Raw genomic sequence first — 20,849 nt, 5'->3', positions numbered from 1 at the left:
ATCAGCTCTTCCCATCAATTGGGTAAACAATTCCCTGTATTAAATTCCTTCTGAAGTAGCTGGTGGTTTCCGTTTTCCTTGCTGGACACTGACTGTTAAATGCCTAACATAACATCTGGCCATCAGGGAACTTATAATAGGTTGGAGAATCAAGAGTTAAATATATGCAAAACACTAGTAAAATAAAACGGAGAAATTCCATACATTTACTAAAAACCACTAAATTGTACATTTAAAATGAGTGGATTTTATATTATATAAATTGTACCTCAATAAAGTTGTTTTTAAATATCCAGGAAAAAATAAAGTAAAATGTAGGGTGAGTAGATTAGACCAGTGATCTCCAAACATTTTTTATCACAATCCCTGGAAAAAAGAAACAAATTTGAGTATGCACTTCTAATATTTGTGCGCTTATTTACTTAAATTGTATACATGTTAAACTCTGTTCGTGTATGATGCCTTATAAAAGAGGTACAGAATAGAAATTTGAACAGATAGAAAAACACATAAATAGAAATTCTAGTGATTTCTCGCTTTACCTCAGTGGATTGTCTTACACATCTCCTGGGGTGCCTACACCCCATTTTGAAACCACTGACCACTGATGTAAGCAGTCAACAAAGAGCTCTGCAAGGGACTCCAGAGCAAGGAAGAAAGATGGGGGGTTTCATTTTTCCTTCTTTCTTTTTTTGAAGGGACCTAAATTAGAGTGATACATCAATAACAGCCACTACTTTGCAATTTACATGTCCCTTTATAGTTTTATAAGTGCTTTCTCATGTGTGTTATCTTATCTGCTCATTCAAATAAGAGAAATGAAGTAGATCAAAATAGGAGATAGATTGGGGGAAAGTCTTGAATGCTTGACCAGGAGGAGTTTGGACTGATCACAGAAGCAGTGCTGCCATCTCAGATGTCTCAGGTTACAGAGGGGATATTTACATTCCAAAATCCCCCCCAGATGATTGGGTTCCTTATGCATGGTCAGAGGGTAGAGCCAGAGGATAGGGTGTGGAGTAACAGCTCACTCTAAGTGAAGTGCCTTAGAATAGCAGATTCCAGTTCTCAGAAGATGAATGGAAGGCATTAATGAGCTTTCCCACCTGGGATTCATCTTTCAGCACCTCAGAACGGAGAATTAAGTAGGCTTAGCCAACTACCGTCTACTCCTTCTCTTAGACTGCTACTCCATCCATGTGAATATTATTGGTGTATTCTGTTTCCAAAATGATGCCTTGATACATTTATATGGACCTCCCAGTCAGGAGCATGTATGTAGCTGTTTTCCCTCCAAGGTATTTTCCCTGATGCCTGTATCCTTTTCTCCTTCAGCAGTCTGAGCTCAGCAGGTCATATTCCACTTGGGAACCATATACAACTCCATTCCCAGGGAACAAGTCTGGGCTTTGAATTGGTCCCTACTTTCTTCCTTTCACCCTACCCATTCCCCCTATCCACTAGCTGAGCTGTCTGTCCTGCTCACTGCAGGAGCACTATGAGAACCACCTGGAATGGCTAGCAGGACAGTGCTTTGAAAAGTATAAAGCTGCCCTCTACAGAAAGCACCCTGCGGGGTTGGTTGAGGTAGCCAATGAAGCAGTGGAAATAACTACATTATTTGGGGCTGGGGCTCCTGTCCTTTTCCTGCTGAGAAACGTTCAGTGGCTCTCCTTTGACCAAAGTCCTAAGAGGATCAGTTAATGGCCTTTCCCCATAGAGAGGTTATGGCGGCCTGCCTGGTGGGGAGCAAAAAGAGCCTGTGTCCTCTCAGTAGCACTGCAGACGTTGCCAAAGGACCTGAGCCAAAGAGAGATGGATATCTATTTATAAGACTATGAATAATATCTTCAAATTAAGGTCGAATTCAGGCCTTGATCTCATGTCAGGTGAAGCCATAGCTCCATGCACAACAGAGACAAAGGAGGAGACAGATCTGTGACGTGGCCAAGTGGAGACACAGACAAGGCGAGATTAATCTTCAGAGGCCTCCGCTCCTGAGATTGGTGATTCGATGCAGCTGCATTGGAGGAGGCACGTTGTCAGGGCATGTGCTAAAACAGTTTGGCTTTGCAGTCAGAAAACCTAGGTTCAAATCCAGCTCTAACAACCTTGCAAGCAGGCTACTTAACTTCATCTGTAAAGGCTCCTTCAGCAGATGTTCATGAGGTTAAGTGAAATAACATACTTTTGTGCTTTGTATTAAAGCTCTATTACTATTATTCTTGTAAAGGTATGTATTGTTCTGCCCTGTGTCCAAGTTCGTTGTTAACATATATGTCTCCCCAGCTTGTGACAGCACCTTGTCTCATTGATGTCTGTTTCTTCCCCTCAGCAACGAGCACAAAACTCCAAAAGTGTGTTACGTGGAGTCGTGCATTGACTTCTAGTTGTGTCATATTTCTAAATCTTATCTCTTTCACTGAAATCTGGATACTTAAGAGTGCGCCCCCCAGTACAACTTCTATCACAAGACTGGCACACACCTACCAGAACTTAGGGAGAAGTTTGCACCTGATTAGAAAAGATGTTCAAGTGGTGCTTTTTCCTTCCAGGGATTTCCCAGATGACCCAGGTGTGCAGTGGGACACACAGCGTGTGGCCAGCGTCCTCCTCTGGCACATAGAAGAGAATGGCATCAACCTGGTAAGGGGTTGTGAGGATAAATTCACATCCGCAACAGGGAGAAAAGTTTCGTCAGGTGAAGAGCCCTAACAGAGATTCACGTTTACTTGCAGAGGTGGACAGGTCTGTGAACACCCGTCTCAATTCTACTGGGATCCTTGCCAGTGGGTGGGTTGAAGGCTCCCGAGAGGGCTGTCTGTCCCCCTCCAAAATAATAATAATAATCCTTCATGGGCTAATAACGTAAAATTCTACCATTTACAACCCCAATCTTTTGGTTTCAGTTTTTATTAATCCTCATTAAAAGATGAATCCTGCTTGAAGAGAAACATATTAGGCTTTTATCAATGATGAATTCACTGAGTGAATTGATTTATTAGACCCTTCTTAAGAGCAGGTTTTCCCTGATATATTAGTTGGGCCGTCTTCATTTTCTAATGACAGAAATACAACTGAAACTTGGTCCGCACAGGCCAGAAGGGGCACCTGATCAGCTCTCTCGGAGTTACATAAAGGCGGAGTTGGGCCCCTGGCCCTGCCGGGACACTTCTCCATCTCACTCTGTGCGCTGGCTTGATTCTTGTCCTGGCTGGAAAGATGCTCACCAACAGCCTGTGGGCTCACACTTCCCAGCTTTACCTTCCCAGAACGTGTGCGTGTGAAAGTGGAGGGTTTGGACCATGCTTTGGCTTAGGGGTCAAGTGCCAGCCCTGCTGACGGGGCTTGCCTGGATTCTCTTGCCCGTCCCACCTAGCTCACACTAACAAACCTCTCAGGGCTCCACAGCCCAGATGGGTAGACAGAGCTGGTCTTCAGGGCCAGCCTGAAGTCAAACAGTGGGCTGGGGAGTGTGCTGCAGTACCCCTTGGGAACACGTTTCCCTGGCAGTGGCTTCCCCAGGACCAGTCCCCAAATATTTTCTCTCCTCTGCTTAGAATGCTGGTTTTCCCAGTAACTTCTGCTTGTAGGATAGACTCCCATATTTCTGACCTTGGCCGTCTGTGATCTAACCCTTACTTAAGTACAGCACATCGGTGAACAGGATTGGTCCTTACTGAGGGGCCAGGTTTCTCTTTTAGACCACATTGCAGCTGGCCCCAATCTCAGCATCCAGGGAGGAGGAGCTTTAGGGTACAGACAGCTCTGCGTGCCATTCTTGTTCTCAGAAGAGTCTCCCAAGTTTGTGTCCCAGAAAAGTGATTTGTGGTCCAGGCCCATCTCAAGACTGCCTTCTCCAGAAAGCCTTACGTGACTTCTTCAGCCCTCTTTGAGATTCCTACAGTATTTATTGTGTGTCCTGTGCCTGTGACAAGTGTGGCTGTTTATCCTTTAAAGTACAGACCATGGTCTTGCAATCTAGACTGTAAGGTCCATGAAGGCAAGGACTGCACCATGACATCTTTCCATCCCCAAGAACTAGAACAGGCCCCAGACAGTGCTCGTCCCCAAACTGCCCCAACTATTAACTGCCATCTCCCCACCTGGAGCTCTCTTTCCCATTGTCTGAGCTGCTCACATTCAGTCAAGTGACTGAGGGGATTTTTATTGTCAGGATAATCTTGAATTGATTTAATTTCTGTAAATAAGGAAATCGTTTTAAAACAGCTCTTTAACACACCTTGCTTTTAACAAAGAAACGCTTATCACAGTGTGGTTGGGAATAAGTTTCCTGGCCTGCACTTCGTGCAATAATAGAAGTATAAAGCCATGCCTATACCATAGCCAGTGTGATAATCAAGAGGCCATAATCAAGCTAAGCACGGGTTTCCACTCACCTCCCATGACGCAGTGAAATGCCCTTTCACACAGTCCCATAGTCCCTGCAGGGCCAGGGATGAGGCATTAATACTAGGCAGGTGAGAAGTCACTTGGTAGCAGTATCCTGTACCAAGCTGAATGCATGAATCTTGGGAGGGCCCCAGGTGCCTCATCCCAACCAGAAGGATCCACTGGACAATTAGAGAAGGGAAAGCCCCAACAGGGAAGCAAAGACAGAAGTGAGGAGCATGGAGCTAAGCCACAGGAAGGAAGTTTCTCCCCTGGGCTGTGCTGAGATGATACCAACCTCTCCCTCCTTTGTCCAAAGCCAAAGCTGGCTCTGCAGCCATTAGCACAGTGTGATGGAAGGAAACTGGGTTCTCTCCTGTCCCAGCTCCACCGTATGCTTGCTGAGCTGTTTGTCCTGCCCACTGCAGGGGCGTTGCAAGAACCACTGGGATGACTGACAGGGCAGTGCTTTGAAAAGTATAATGCTGCCCCCTACAGAAAGCAGCCTAGGGGTTTGGTAGTTTCTTTGGATATCAAGCAGACTAAGTCCTGGGCCCAAGCCCTACCTCAGTCTTTCGTTCAACTAATATTTATTGAGCACCTGCTATGTAATCGTCACTCTCTGTTGTGAAGTGGGGATACAACAGGGAGCCAAACACACCCAGTCCCTGCTCCGTTAGGACACTAGTGACATTTGGGCCCAGATAATTCTTTGTTGTGGGGGCTGTCTTTGCATTGTAGGATGTTTAGCAGCATCCCTGGCCTTTACCCCCTAGATAACCCACCTCTATCCAGTAGCAACCCCCCTCAGTCCCCACAATAAAAATATCTCCAGACATTGCCAAATGTTCTGGGGTAAAACTGGCCCCAGTTGAGAACCATTGTCTTAGAGAAACCAGAACAGCCCCACTGTTAATCTCTTGTTTATTGGGTCTGGGTAGGATTTCATTTGAACAAAGATTTCTGCAATTTAGGGGGGAAAAGAAAGTGGATGGCATTCTGTAAAGAACTACAGGTGCCATTGTTGTCATGTAAAAATTTGTACAAATACAATTTAGCTCAGCCCTCCTTGCAACAGAAAGAAAGAGGGAGATTATAAAATGTAGGATAAGGAAGAAACAAAGAAAACAAAGACCTTAGAGAATTTCAAAAGTGATTGAGCCCAGCTCCATGTGGTCCCAAATCCCCTAAGCAAAGGAATGCCCTCCAGCATGCCTGCGATGGCTACCTGGCCCCGACCTCACGCTCTGTCTGATGGCAGCAGACTTGGAGTTGAGACACTCTCGCCTTTCCTGTTATATGGTTCTTACATGTGGTTTTAGTTATCCTCACCTCAACCCAATGAGGAAAGTAGGGCAGGTGTTACATTTCAGATCTCACAGATGAAACCAGGCATTACAAGTTGAAATAACTTCCAGTGGTCAACTCTGTGACTTGACCAAGGGGCCAGGGTTAACTAGTGACAGAGATGAGAGTAGACTCAGGTCTCCCCCACTGTGTTGCATAGAAGAATGGCATCAGAACAGAGTACTTGAGTTATATGATTAACTTTTTTAAAAGACTATTTTTTAGAGCAGTTAGGTTCACAGCAAAATTGAGCAGCAAGTACCTACATGCTCACGTGACCCACAGTTTTTTACAATCACTGAACCAGCATCAATACAACATCATCATCCAAAGTCCGTAGTTTACATTAGGGTTCACTCTTGATGTTGTACATTCTATCGATTTTGACAAATATATGATACCATGTATCCACCATTATATGATTAGCTTTTTTATAAGGCTTTAACTCTTTTTTTTAAAGTTTTCATTATGGAGAATTTTCGAGCATGCACAAGTAGAGAGAATAGTTTAATGAACCTCCCTGTTCCTATCACTCAGCCTCAACAATGAATTCATAGTCAATATTATTTTCATTTACACACCTATTCACCTCCTGTATTATTTTGAAGCAAATTCTCAGCATCATATTTCATATTTAAATATTTTAGTATGCATTTCTAAAAGAATTTGGGCCTTTTATTAACATAACTGTAATGCCTAAAAATTAATAATTCATTAATATCAGTGTTTTACATTTCCAAGAGTCTCATGTCATAAATGTATTTTTATTTTGTTTTTATTTTTACAGCTTGTTTGAATCAGGATCAGTTGACAGGACTTTAAATTTTCTTTTAATCTATAGCCCACCCCCCAGCCTGTGCTCAATAAATGTTAGCTGCTCTTATTGTAACAGAGTTTTCTATACATGAAGTCAACATTTTCTGGTTTAAAATAGAAAGACCAATGATGAATCCCTTCCCAGCCTATTGCAGTCCCAGTTCCGGTCCCTTCATCCATGCTGCACGGTCACCTTCTTTCCGTAGGGACAGCTTCCCTCTTTCCCACACCCCTAACCAACTACTTCTATTCCTTTTTCTAAGTCCTTGTTTTCTTTCTTGTATTTCTTTTATTATTCAAGTTATCCTTTTATTATTATTCTTCAATCTGTTCTTTGCGGTTTTTTAAATCTATTTGCGCAGAAATGAAATGTTGGAACCTAGACTAAGCTTGTAGTTGATAAACAGATGATGTATCTGTGGAAATGGAGACAGAGGCAGTCTGTGAGTAAATATGCTTCTTCTGTGAACTGAACTCCATGAACAGGGCATGGTGGACATTGTCCCTCAAAGCTTTTGTGCCCTCAGTATGGCACAAGGAAAAGAGACCAAATAAAGCAGGCAGCATCTACATGAACAAAGTTCACACACAAGCCAGCCAGGAGAACTAAATGTGCTAATAAATCACTAGGCAGATAAGAAACAAAGATATTCTGAACCCAGGTTTCTCTCATGGCTGAATTCCACTCTGCTCCACTGGCCAAGAGCAAGAGTACTGTAAACTGTAAAACCCATGGAACATTCTCCACACAATTGGCCAAACCAATAGCTACACACAGTGGATCTGCTCTGAAGTCAGTTCAGATACACTCAGAATTTGGAAAGGGTTCTGCTTCTACTTTCCTTCCCCAGGGAATGGGGCTAGCTCCCTGCAAGTCAAGGCAGTAGGAAAAACATTGGGACAGGCATAAGTGAAAACCTGTGTTTCTCTCCAGGTGGTGACTTTTGACGCAGTGGGAGTGAGTGGTCACAGCAATCATGTCGCTGTGTATGCGGCCGTGAGGTACGATTCTCTGGCTGATGGAGGTGGGAGGGGCATAGTTCATTTGCTCAGGGGAACGGTCTCTAAAGCAAGTTCCCACGCATCATCTGAGCCCCGTGCAGCTTACTTCTGAATTATATTAGAGAGCCAGCGTTGGCCATATTGCTCACTACAGCTCACCACGTCCTCCACGTGAGAAATTTCTCTCAAGTCTTATTATTATTGTTTCATCTCCTAAACAGCTGACTTTTTTACCCCAGGGATATCACAAATGGGGTAACTAATTTTATTTCTCTCTTTGCTTTGTCCACAGAAAGCTTTTTTTCCCCCTGCTTTTTCTCCCCAAATCCCCCCAGTACATAGCTGTATATTTTTTTAGTTGTGGGTCCTTCTAGTTGTGGTATGCGAGACACCACCCCAACATGGCCTAATGAGCGGTGCCATGTCCACGCCCAGGATCTGAACCAGCAGAACCCTGGGCTGCAGAAGTGGAGTGCGCGAACTTAACCACTTGGCCACGGGGCCGGCCCACAGAAAGCTTTAGGGCCAAGTTTGCAACCCCTTAAAGCAAATGTATGAGCCCCTATGGATTGAGTTCTGCGAATTGTTGTGCCTTCTGGCTTCATCTTTTTTTTCCTCCTCTTATTCTCATTTGTTTATCTTCCATTGTATGTTTTATACACTATCTCAAATATTTCTTTGGAGAAGGAGGATATACATATATAATATGAAATCTCATTTGTTCTTCATAGTCATCCTATTTTACCGATCTGTATTTGCATTCTAGCAGTAAAAAAAAAAAAAAAAACTGGGCCAGCCCCAGTAGCCTAGTGATTAAGTTCAGCACGCTCCGCTTTGGTGGCCTGGGTTCAGTTCCTGGGCACGGACCTACACCACTCTGTTAGTAGCCATGCTGTGCTGGCAGCCCACATGCTAAAAAAAAATAGAGGAAGATTGGCACGGATGTTAGCTCAGCATGAATCTTCCTTAGCCAAAAGAAAAAATTGAACCTCAAAGATGTTGAAGGACTTACTCGGGGTCATACAAATATACACCATGTTTCCTGTCCTCCAGAGAAATGCTTCTTCTAGGCACCATGGGCACTGGTGTGGTGGACCTGGCCTACCTACTGAGGAGGGAAAGGGGCAACTTGAAGTGAAGGACTTATTTTGTAACCTTCTTCTAAACATGCCAACATTCTCAGACTGTAGCAGGGAAATATGTGAAGTTGGAAATGACCTCACCTTTCGTGAAGTCCAACCACATTTTTTTTTTTTTTTTTTTTTTGGTGAAGAAGATTGTTGCTGAGGTAATATCTATGCCAATCTTCCTCCATTTTATGTGGGGCAATGCCATAGTGTAGCTTGATGAGTGGAGCTAGGTCTATGCCTGGGATCCCAACCTGTGAACCCCAGGCTGCCAAAGCAGAATGCACGAACCCAACCACTATGCCACTGGGCCAGCCCTTTAACCACCTCATTTTACTAAGGCAGTGAAGTGGTTTGCCCAGCAGTACCAGGCTGAACAATGGCAGAGGCAGAACTGGACTCCAGGAATCCTGGGTCTCCATTCATTAGTCTGTCTGCTACAATGTGAAGACCAATCCAGTATTAGGACTCTCTAGCTTTGTCCGTAAATTGTGCATCACCTAGGAAGAGGCTAGAAATTATTACCCATGAGCTCTTTCCAGAAAGCTTTTCTTATTTCCTTGACTGAGGAATGAGGGGAGGCAAGAATGCTGTCCCCTCCTATAGACTGTTCACGTTCTGTCCCAGCCAGAGGCCACACCTAGCGGAGACCTGTTGCCAGTTGCATTAGGTGCAGGAAAGACACATCTCCCAGTTACACTCAGAGACACAATTTTTTCCGAAGATACATGGGAAAAATGAGGTAGCCCAAGTGTGGTCTTTCCAACCACGTGGTTACTCTGAGGCCTTAGGCTTCCAACATGGGGGTGGACAGCAGGCCCCATGGAGAACTGGAACAGTGGCCCACCTCATTCTGGCTGCACACTGAGCCTTATTGTTTTTCACCAGCATTTACACTGCACCAGAGAAAAGATCAAACACACCAAGGATAACTCGACAGGCAGGGTGGAGGGGCACTTGAGGCTGATGTGGCTGGGCCCCCTCCCTGGTCCCACCACTGAAGTGGGGACGTGGGGAAGGTTCATTCCAGGTAGAGAACCCCAAGGGACAGCTTTATGTAGACAGAACTGCCTGGGGCCATTTTCCTCAGAAGAGGCTGGAGTGCCACAGGCTTTCAATACTTCTGGGTACCAGCGAGGGTCACTGTGCTTGAGATGATCTGACATGCCCAAGACCTATTCAACTTACTGTCCATGCTCCTTTGAAAATGACCTTACAGCCTTCCCTCTCCGCCCACACCCACACTCCTGGGGGATGACGTTCCTCTTGTGCACAGAGGTTTCAAGCCCCTCTCAGAGGGCCGCAATTCCCCTCTACTTCCGCCCTTCCTTCCCTCCGTGCCTGCCTTCTGCTCTCCACCAATCTTCTAAAATGGTTTTCTCCACAGTCACCTTCTGGCTGCTAAATTCCCTAGGTTTATTTCAGTCCTCATCTGTCTTGACCTTTCCATAGCATTTGACCCTGCCTGTCACTCACTGAAATGCCACACACCAGCTTGTCCTCCCTCCTCTGGCCTCTCTGGCCTCTTCTCAGTCTCTTCCTGGCTTCCCTCCACCAGAAGGCCCTTCAGTGCTCCTTTCCCAGGGCTCCCTCCCCAACCCTGGGCTCCCTCGTGCAGACTCCTCGTGGCTCTAGTGCTTTAAGTGTGATTTCCAGGAGTGTGTCTCCAGGGCGCATCCCCCTCCTTAACTTAGATCCTGCCTTCCCAACTCTTTCCTTGGAGATCCTGACACCTCAAACTCAGAATATGCCCAGGACTCTACCCAGAGTACAAGACAAGTTGCCTCTGACCTCAGGATCCCAGAAACCTTCAGGTTTTTCTGCTTCTCAGGGCTCTACCAGGGAGTCAGGTCCGGAAGTTTTTCACTTCTCTGTCAGCTTCCCTTTTTCAATCCTGCTCTCAAGAATCTCTTTTCATTTGAGTATGTGTGTCTGTGTGTCAGGGTGGGATAGGTCCATCCTTCTCCATCCCTTAGCTTTCAAAACAACAAAGCGGGCAAGAGATTTGGAGATTGGTGCTGCTGGACCTGCCTCACCCTCCTTTTAATGCAGTGAGCACAGAATGGCCTTCACTGTCCAAAGGAGTGAGCGGGGAGGCCAAAAAGGAGAAAGGAACTATCAGGGAAGAAATATCAATTAATATTACAAAATTTTCTCCCACTATACCCACATTACAGTTTCAAGGGAAAAATTTTGAAGAGTCCACTGTAGTTACCTTCATTTCTAATGTGCAAGTTTAGGCCAGGGCACTTCATAAGCCATTGACCATCCTCCAGATTGGCTGTCCTTAGGTAAGGTGCCCACCCTGGTCCCTTCAGCTATAGCCAGAGGTATGGAATCCCAGAAACCTATATGGCAATTTATGCAAAAGAAACGACCTAGAAACCTACCTGGAGGGACCGCAGGGTGCAGCAGGCCTTACTCTGAAGACCCTTCCTATTAGCTACAAAGGAATCTTCACCCTCACTCTTGTCCTTTCCTCCTCCAGGACCCTGCACTCAGAAGGGAGGTTACCTAAAGGTAAGGTCAGTCCCTTTTGCAAAAGACCACTAGATACTATCCCTCTAAGAAACTTATTAGGATGAAATTTATAAATATACAGAGAGCTGCCCTAGGTGAAGCAGAGGTTGGCAGGGAGGCCAGCCCACACTCTTCCTGACTCAGCTCAGGTCTCATCAGGCTGTATCTGTTGGGAAGTGCCCTGCCAGCCAGGCAGCCTCTGAGTGTGAGGAGAGGCTGGGTGTGTTAGTCAGGGTTCTCCAGAGAACCAGAAGCGAGAGGAGATGTATGTAGATAGATGATAGATTGATAGACAGATAGGATAGATAGATCCGATAATATAGGATCCTTATATATAAGGAATTGGCTCATACAATTATGGAGGCTGATAAGTCTCATGATCTGCCATCTGCAAGCTGGAGACCCAGGAAAGCTGGTGGCATAATTCAGTCTGAGTCCAAAGGCTTGAGAACCAGGGGAGCTAATGTGTAAATCTCAGTCTGAGGGCAGAAGACCGCTGTCCCAGCTCATGCAGTCAGACGGAAAGGAATGAATTACCCCTTCCTCCACCTTTGGTTCCATTCAGGCCCTCAATGGACTGGATGACGCCCGCTCACCTTGGGGAAGGCCATCTGCTTTACCGAGTCCACCAGTTCAAATGCTAATCTCATCTGAAAACACTCTCACAGACACACCCAGAAATAACGTTTAGCTAAATATTTGGGCACCCTGTGACCAAGTCACCTGTCTAGCTTTCTCATAGGCCAGCTCTCTTCCACCTCTGGTATTCTTTCAGTCCATCCATCCAAAATCACATTCCAACCCCCAATTAATTAGCCAGGTTGTAAATGACTGATGGGTGCTTGATGGGGTAATCTGCTTGAGTTAGAAACTCTTCCAAACCGCACTTGGCCATTTATTGCATGACCCTGATGGTTAACTTTTCTGAGCCAGTTTCTGGTCTGCTCCCTCTCAGGAGTGACATGAAGATTAAATGAATGAAAACTAAGTAGCTTGTGCCTTTTCTGAGTGGGCTTACCAAGTTGTGAGATCTTTAGAACATGACTATAGTTGGATTTTTTTGTTTTGGGTGAGGAAGATTGGCCCTGAGCTAACATCTGTTGCCAATCTTCCTCTTTTTGCTTGAGGAAGATTGTCACTAAGCTAACATCTGTGCCAGTCTTCCTGTATTTTATGTGAGATGCCACCACAGCATGGCTTGATGAGCAGTGCTAGGTCCACACCTGGGATCCGAACCTGCAAACTCCAGGCAACCGAAGCAGAGCTCTCAAACTTAACCACCACACCACCGGGCCGCTGCGAACAGGACAACAGTTTATTTGATTCTTATATCAACCCTGTGAGACAGGCAGGCCCACACTTACCAACACCATTTATTTTACAGATGAGAAAACTGAGGCTCAGAGAAGTTAAAGGACTTTCCCGTCTGTCAGTTCTTCAGTGACAGAGCAGGAACCAGGTCTCTGGCCTGCCAACACAGGAATTCCGGTCTCCATCACCTTCCCTTTGGCCTTGAGGCAGCCAGATCCCACCCTTTTCTAGCTAGGGCATGTAGCCAGTAGAGGGCAGCCAGCCAGGAGTCCTATGACCCTTTCACTCTTCCTGTATGTGAGAATGATGGGCAAAGAGCAGCCCTGGTGCCACGGTGTTGCCGGGCACCTCCACAGCCACTGCCCTGCCCTGCACCCCAGGGGAGAGGTAGAGTGCTCAGGGGAAAAAGCAAGACTCTTCACTTCTCCCATCTCCCTTCCCCCCCCAGGGTGCTCTGTGCTCACGCTCCAGTCTGTGAATGTGCTGCGCAAGTATATCTCCCTTCTGGACCTGCCCTTTTCTCTGCTTCATACCCGGGATGTCCTCTTCGTGCTCACTAGCAAGGAAGTGGCACAGGCCAAGGTGAGGATTCTGAATTCCTGGACCCCCAATTCCAGATCTGTGCCCCAGACCCCCTGGCTCCTTCAAACCACCAACCAAAGCCCTTCCACAGTGAACAGTGTGGTTCACCTTCTGCCCGTGAGAGTTAGCACTGCAGCCAGACCTTGGGAGTCACAGATTTTTCAAGAACTTTCACCTTTTTTTCTGGTTATAAAAATAATACATGCTAAAAAGAGAAAAAGTAAATACATGCTCGTTGTAGAAAAATCTGGAAATACATAAAAGCATCAAGAAGAAAATAAAAATCAAAATTACCATCAATCCCACCACTCAAAGGTAATCATTGTTAGTATATATATATATAAAGCTATATCCTCTTATAAAGAGTATTTTACATATATGTATATTAAATGGGATCACACATGAATATATCCCATGCCTACTATTTAAAACCTGCCTTAACAACATTATGACCATTTTTCTCCTATGTCATTGCATATTCAAATTGTAATGGCTGCCTATATTCCATTGTATGGATGGACCATAAAATATACCGCAAATCCCTTACCGTTGGACATTTTGATTTACCAGTTTTTTACTGTTATACATGGAGCAGTGCTCTCAGCCTGAGCCTCTGCAAAGAGCCCATCAGGTACACTACTGTTTGCCTACTGAGGAAGTTAGGCCCACTGAGCCCTCCTAGCAAAAGGCTCTTAGCTGTGGATGGGACAGGTGATTCTGAGAACCACTGAGTTAAGGAGAAGGCAGTTGAGGAGAATGGATCCAGTTCATCTCCAGGTGCAACCCCCAGTTGATTTAAGTCCATGATGGAGAGAAGGGCGGCAATGAGCTGCATAATGGACGTTTTTCTCCCAGCCTCTTTTCACAGACGAGGGAGGCCCTGGGGCTGGCTCTAAGCAGCAGGCCTGGGTCCCCTGTCCAGCAGAGTCCCTCTAGTGAGTCCCCTTCAGAGCAGAACTCCCAGCCGTCATGGTGCTCCTGGGCCTTCAGCCAGCGAGCCCTCTGCCTGAGCCACTCTCACACCTGCGTTTCATTCTTTAGGTTTGTGCTGCTGTTGGTCTTAGTTTTGACCCATCCTTGTCTTTTTTGTATCCTCTTAGCATTTTTCTGTATCATTGCTATGTGTTTGGAACAGGTAGCATGAATTTACTGCCTCTTCTTGACCAGGTCAGAATACCTGAATTATGTTGAGAATAAGAAAATAAACAGTAAGTAGAATCACCATATGGCCCAGCAACCCCGTGTCTGGGTGTAGACCCAAAAGGACTGACGGCAGGGACTGGAAGGGATGTTTGCACAGCCATGTTCGCTGCAGCACTAGGCACAACAGCCAAGAGGCAGAAGCAGCCCAAGTGTCCTTGACAGATGAGTGGAGCAAGAAGATACGGTCTACACACACAATGGAATATTATTCAGCCTTAAAAAAGGAGCAAATCCTGTCACATGCTACAACATGGATGAACCTTGAGGACATTTTGCTGAGTGAAATAAGCCAGTCACAAAAGGACAAAAACTGTATGATTCTACTTATATGAGATATCTAGGGTAGTCAAGATCATAGAAAGAGAAGATAGAATGGTGGTTGCCAAGGGCTCGGGGAGGGGGTACTGGAGAGTTGTTCAATGAGTATACAGATTTATTTTTGCAAGATGAAAAAGTTCTAGAGAGCTTTTACACAACAATGTGAACATGGAGAAGACTATACAACTGTAGTCTTAAAAATGTATAAGATGGTAAATTTTGTATAATCTTTCTTCACCACAATTAAACATAAAAGATAAATAAAAAGTAATAACATTTTTGCTAGCAAAGTGTAAAAGGTCAAATGATAAAACCCATTGTTGGACCATTAAATGAAACAGGTGTGTCAACTGCTACACTCCTTCAGGGAAGCAACAGTAATAAATGTCAGAAGTCTTCTCAGACATTGGACTTACCTTTTGATATTCTTGATACATTAAGTAAAAGCAAACAAGTTACAGAACAATATATATAGTGTGATATATTTTTTTCACACATACACATGGAAAAGTCAAAAAACATGCAAAAATATGAATTTTGATTACCTCTGGGTGGTGAGATTTTAGGTGAGTTTAACTTTTTCTTTTAATTTTTAAAATTGTTTATAAAATAAGTTTTACTTGTATAATTCAATAAATTTATACTTTCAGTAATTTTTTTTATATTGAGGTAGCATTGGTTTATAACATTATATAAATTTCAGGTGTGAGGCATTATATTTCGAATTCTTTGTAGACTATATCATGTTCACCAGCCAAAGACTAATTACCATCTATCACCATACAAATGTGCTGAGCCAGTAATTGTTATTTCTAGAATTTTATCCCAAGGAAATGAATAAAGATGTGTCCAAGGATTTATGTACAAGAATGCTCATTAATATAATTTATAGTGGCCAAAAAAGGAACTAATATTCAGCAGGTGAATGATGTAGTACTGTATAACCAGTAAAATCATAGTTTTGAAAGACATGCAGTGAAAATGCTCCAAAAGGGGAGAGAAAGTAGAAACAATTTTGAAATTCTGTGGTATTCTCTTGGAAAATTTGAACAAAAATAGAAAAATAAAGTTTGTAAAACGCCAAAGTTGTGACATAAGTATATAATTATTCTAAGTGTCCATCTTATTGAATGGGTGCTGAAAAGTCACTGAAAGATTAGGGGATCTAAATAAACAGGCCACCTGGGCAGCATGATGTGGGAAACTCATATAACTTGGTAACTATTACAAGGAGACAAGTCAAGTGTGTTTGGACTGCAAAGTTCCTCTCTTCTCTCAAAGTTTTTCTAAAATAAAGATTTTATTTTTACTATGTTTTATTAAAATTTTAGCACTGTTCTGTGAGTTCACACATCCATTTTGTCTCTGAAAATACTTTTTATTTTAAAAATTTAGTCGTATTTCCTGTTGTATTGAAACAATGCTATATAATATTTTGCCTGAATATATCCTATCCTGATAATTTATCATTTAATACTTGTGGTTATTATAGGTGTATTTATATCTCCAAAGCCATGGGTGTTCAAACAAGGAATATAAAATGAGTTCTTCACATAAAGATTTGCAATGATATTAGCTTAGAGAGGCAGTTTAATTATGGTACTTAGAGAAAAACAGGCAGAACAGTTGATATATGTTCTGTCTAGCTAGATCAGTTGCTATGATCTATTCTATTTAAAAACTGAACTACACCAGGTCTGAATAACAAGATGATAAACATTTTCCCCACTAAATGGCAAGGAGAACCCATGCCTTCTTCTAATAGTGATTGTATCTTCCCGGTTTTCCTAATTCAGGAGTCAGAGCATAGTAGTCTAGCTTGATTCCCGTAAAACATCCCAGTATGCATTATGTATGTGAGATAATGGAGCAAAGTGATTAAGAATGTAGGCTCCAGAGTCAATCAGATGGTTTTGGGGTCCAATCTCAGCTTCACTACCTACTAGCTATTGGAGATTGATGAGTTTCTTCATCTATTAAAAAAAACAATAATAGTAGTACTTAACTCACAGGGTTGTTAAAATCGGGATAATGTGAGACTGAGCGCTGTAGCTGCCATTAGCACCAGCTGCTGTCATCACAGCGGGGCAAGCAGGAGTCGGGAGAGAGGAGGCAGTGAGTGGAGGCCAGGCCAGACGGGTTCACTGGTTCTAGGAGAAAGCCAGATCAGGCTACAGCCGGAGGTGCGTTAGTGGGAGGAAGGATTTAAGGTGAGGAAGGCAGAACTGAAAATAACAGAAACAGCTCCGGTGCCCGTGTTCCATAACTGGTCCTCTGATTCTTCTAGAGAGCCATGTCCTGCCACCGCAGCCAGCTCCTGTGGTTCCGCCGACTCTACGTGCTCTTCTCCCGGTACATGAGGATCAACTCACTCCAATTCCTCTGAAGCCCTGAAGAGTCTTCGAACCCAGGGAACAGAGGGAGAAAGAAGACGGGGAAGCTGGGGGCCTGGTCTGCAGCTGGCTCTCTCCCCGAGCCAGAGGAGAGCCCAGCTAGGGTGGCCTTCCAGAGCTCTGCTCATCTGCCCTAGTCAGCCTCTAATAAAAGGGAGGCCATGCAGGCCCATGGGCTGTCCAAACGTCAGCTTCTTCCTCTGGGAAAAAACCCACAACAACCAAAAACAAACAAACCCAAGGATAATAATAGCTAGCCTGCTAGCTTCTCAAGTTCTTGTGAAAAACGATTTACATAACGACACAATGGATGTCAAACACAGAGCCTGTTGTTATTCCAAGTGAAAGTAGAAGTGCTCTGATATCACTTCACAGACGCTACAATGCAGGATGTTTACACTGTTTCCAAAGCAGGCTCACTAACACAGACACACACACAAGAACAGTCTGTATTGAATGCGTCCAACCGTGATCCTTTGATTTATCTTTGTGGCCTGTGTAGACAATTTGAATCTAGGGACAACTTGCTTTATTTAACGTCACAGGCGTTAAGGTCCCGACACTGTGCCCAGCATTTCCCTCAGAGACTATTATGCTGTGGGCCTCCCCTGAAGGAGCTTACAACCAAATATCTCAGCTCTCAGGCTTTTGGGAGAAGCAGGAGGTAGGAAAAGAAATCTGGAACTTTCTTTCTCAACACTCAAGAACCTAATGTCTCAAAATTGTGCTACAAATAAAAGTGCTCTGAGAGGTCTGGCTTGGAAGCTACTCCCAGAGTCCAGCTAATGGTCCAGGGAAGTGGACCAAGGCAGGAAAGCTCAGTGGTGAAGAGCACAGGCCCTGCAGACTGATGACCCTGGGTGTGAGGCCAGAATTACCTACAACGTAACCACAGGCTAGGTGTTTATCTTTCTCTGTCTCAATTCTTTCATCTGCAATATGAGGGGACAATAATGGTACCACCCTCAGAGGAGATGATGCAAGGAGCACAGGAAAGGGTCTGGCTCACAGTAAGTGCTCAAGAAAGATGATGTTATGGGAGCTAAAGAATAAGAGGGTGCTGAGCAGAAAGAAGGACTAGCATTAAGTCAAAGTCCTGACACTGAGAAGATCTTGTGATCATTGTCCAGTAAGTATTCTCTCTGCCTGTCCTGAATTGCTATCTCCATAGCAACAGGTAACAAACCTGCTTTTTGGGTCTCTCCACCCAAACTTGCTCCACTTTGCTGAGGGTCACCATTATCTTGAATGCCTCCTAGGGACCACATGAGACTGACAGAGCTATTAGGCCCTGAAGCTGGAATGGGAAATGCAAATTTGGTTATACTATCTGTCTACTTAAAATTTGTCAGTAGCTCCTAATAGCCTTCATATGAAGGTGTGACAAGAAATAAGCCACCAACACTGGTTGGAGTGTGGTGGGACAGGCTGACCCTGTCCCACTGCTAAGAAGACAGACACTGACCCAGCTTTTCTGGACAGCAATGCTTAATACATATTAAGAGCTTAAAATACATATACTATGTGACCTAAGGAAATTTTTAAAAAATCAAAATTATATACACAGATATCATCACAGCATTATTTATAATAGCAAAATTAGAAAAATCCAGTGATACAATATTTAGTAATGAGGAAAAATGTTCATGATATATTAAATTTTAAAAAGCAGGTTAGGAATGGTACAATCTCATTTTATTAAACATACATACACATAAATATGTATGTCTGCATGTGTATAAATACACACAAAAGAATATAAATCAAAGGATATATATCCAAAAAGTAAATACTAATTAGTGAGGTCATCTTTCTACAATGAACATTTATAATTTTAAAGGACTTTTTGTTGTTTATGAATAGTTTTGATGTGATATAATATTTTCAATACAATGTGAAGTTAAAAAAATTGTGTATAGCCAGTATAATCTCAATTATGTAAAGAAATGATTCATTAAAGAAAAGCTTGCTATTTATACACTGCTGGCAGACAAGTAATGGTACAACCTCTGGAGGGCAACTTGGCAGTTTCTAGTAAAGTCACATACCCTCTGATCCAGCATGTCCACTTGCAGTAACTCACATATAGATTTACTCCACGTGCCAAAAGAGGTGTGTAAGGGATAGACATTGAAACACTTTATATTAGTAAAATACTGAACCAGTCCAAATTTCTATCCATTAAGGATTGGTTAAATAAATTGTGGGTACACCATTAAAATATAATGCCATGAAACTCTCAAAAATAATAAGGCAATACACGGACTTGGAAAGGTCTCCAAGGTATATTGTTAAGTGAAAAAAAGCCAGATGTAAAACGGTGTTAGAGAATGCAACCATTTGGGATGGGAAAACCATATATGTCCACACATCCAAATGTGTATAAACAAATAGGGTATCTCTGCTGACAGTGCTTGTCTCTGAAAAAGGAAATTGGGTGGGAGGAGGGGAATGGATACCTTTTGTCCCTTTTGAATTTTATACCATGTGTATATATTACCTATTCAAAAATATTTTTAAATCTTAGAGGTGAGAAAGATGTGTATAATTACCAATATAGTAGCTTCAGTGTGGTGGGATTTGAGACTTATTTTCTGCTTCTTTTGTTTTCCTGTACATGCCAACTATTTTTTAAAAATAAATAAAAGCCCAAGAGGAAAGTTCAAAATAAACATTTTTATTTACCGGATGCCTAGTGCTTGATTCTGGTCCACGTCGCTGGAGGGCAAGCTCCCCTTACCTGCCTCTCCATCCCAGCACCCTCCTGGGAGCAGCACAGCAGCCCTGGGAGCACTGCTGGGTGCACCTGAGGCCGCAGACTCAGAACAGATCTGGGTTCTCCGCAGTGCCTGGAGAGAGCAAGGACAGTGGCACAGGGAGGAGGATGCCCCTAGAGGCTGGCATGGCCGCTGCTAAGCCCCTGTAGTAGTGCCTGTGTGTGAGTTACATGAGTTACATGTGGAATGCGGCCCTGAGGACACTTGACTGGGCAAGAAGAAAGCCTTTTTGTGCAAATTATCAGAAGGCAGCCCCTCCTCCAGGCAGACACACTCTCTCACCAGAGCACAAACAGCATGGCAAGGGAAAGGAAAACACAGCTTGCCCTCTCTAGGCCCCGTAGCCATGGCCTTGTGTAATTAACAACCTGAAAAACTACATCGCAGCCCTGAAGCCTGGCGCAAAGATCAGAAGTTCATGGTTTCTTGAGCAGTCAGAAAAAAAAAAGAAAAGAAAACCACACACACACACAAGGTCTCAATTAACTAAGAATTCCCTGGGGAAGGGCTGTATCCACACCCAGAGTCCTAGGAGGCCAGCTGGTTGTGGAGGGACTGCTGTTCCTACTCCCTGAGGTGTCAGAGACCTGAAAAAGGCCCTCACCATGGCTTCAGAGAGGGCTGCTGGTTTGCCAGTTCTAACCCCCAGCCCAAAGGAGCAGAAACTGCTGGGTCGCCCACCACTTGCTGCTTTGCCACCGCTCAGGACCAAGAGAGACCAGACAGTACCAAAGGGGGAACCTTCCCCCACAAGTCTCAGAGGGAGCAGAATGCCACTCTCTGGGGTTGGCAGCCCTCACTGAAGGAGCAGTAAATGGAAGAGATGTCATCAAAAACCGTAACGAAAGCTGAGGCCCTGGCCCAGACTAAAAAGGATGTTTCTGAGCAGTGGCCACATTAGCAATCTGGAATATCAGGCAGAAGATACATCTCTGAACAAAGAAGAAAAAAAAGCGAGAAATGGTAATCATGGGGGAAAAGGAACTTGAAAAATACATCTAGAAGATCTAACGTGAATAATGGGCATTCTAGAAGGAGAAAAACTCACAGATGGGGGATAA

At 44.0% G+C, this 20,849-nt stretch overlaps 1 protein-coding gene across 1 annotated transcript in view; it reads left to right on the top strand.

The window, feature by feature from the left end:
• Positions 1–19,700, top strand: part of PIGL (phosphatidylinositol glycan anchor biosynthesis class L) — an 84,205-nt gene extending 64,505 nt beyond the window's left edge. Inside the window, exons 3-7 of the mRNA XM_001504873.5 lie at positions 2,556–2,646; positions 7,490–7,557; positions 11,173–11,204; positions 12,964–13,097; positions 16,906–19,700. Of these exons, the coding sequence (XP_001504923.2) occupies positions 2,556–2,646; positions 7,490–7,557; positions 11,173–11,204; positions 12,964–13,097; positions 16,906–17,004 (424 nt within the window). The 3' untranslated portion in view covers positions 17,005–19,700. The remainder of the gene's footprint in view (positions 1–2,555; positions 2,647–7,489; positions 7,558–11,172; positions 11,205–12,963; positions 13,098–16,905) is intronic.
• The last annotated feature ends 1,149 nt before the right edge of the window (positions 19,701–20,849 follow it).

Source organism: Equus caballus, chromosome 11 (genome assembly GCF_041296265.1).
Source record: "Equus caballus isolate H_3958 breed thoroughbred chromosome 11, TB-T2T, whole genome shotgun sequence".
In the NCBI taxonomy this organism is placed as follows: domain Eukaryota; kingdom Metazoa; phylum Chordata; class Mammalia; order Perissodactyla; family Equidae; genus Equus; species Equus caballus.
The sequence above is the reverse complement of the archived record's forward strand: the minus strand, read 5'-3'. Positions and strand labels throughout refer to the sequence as shown.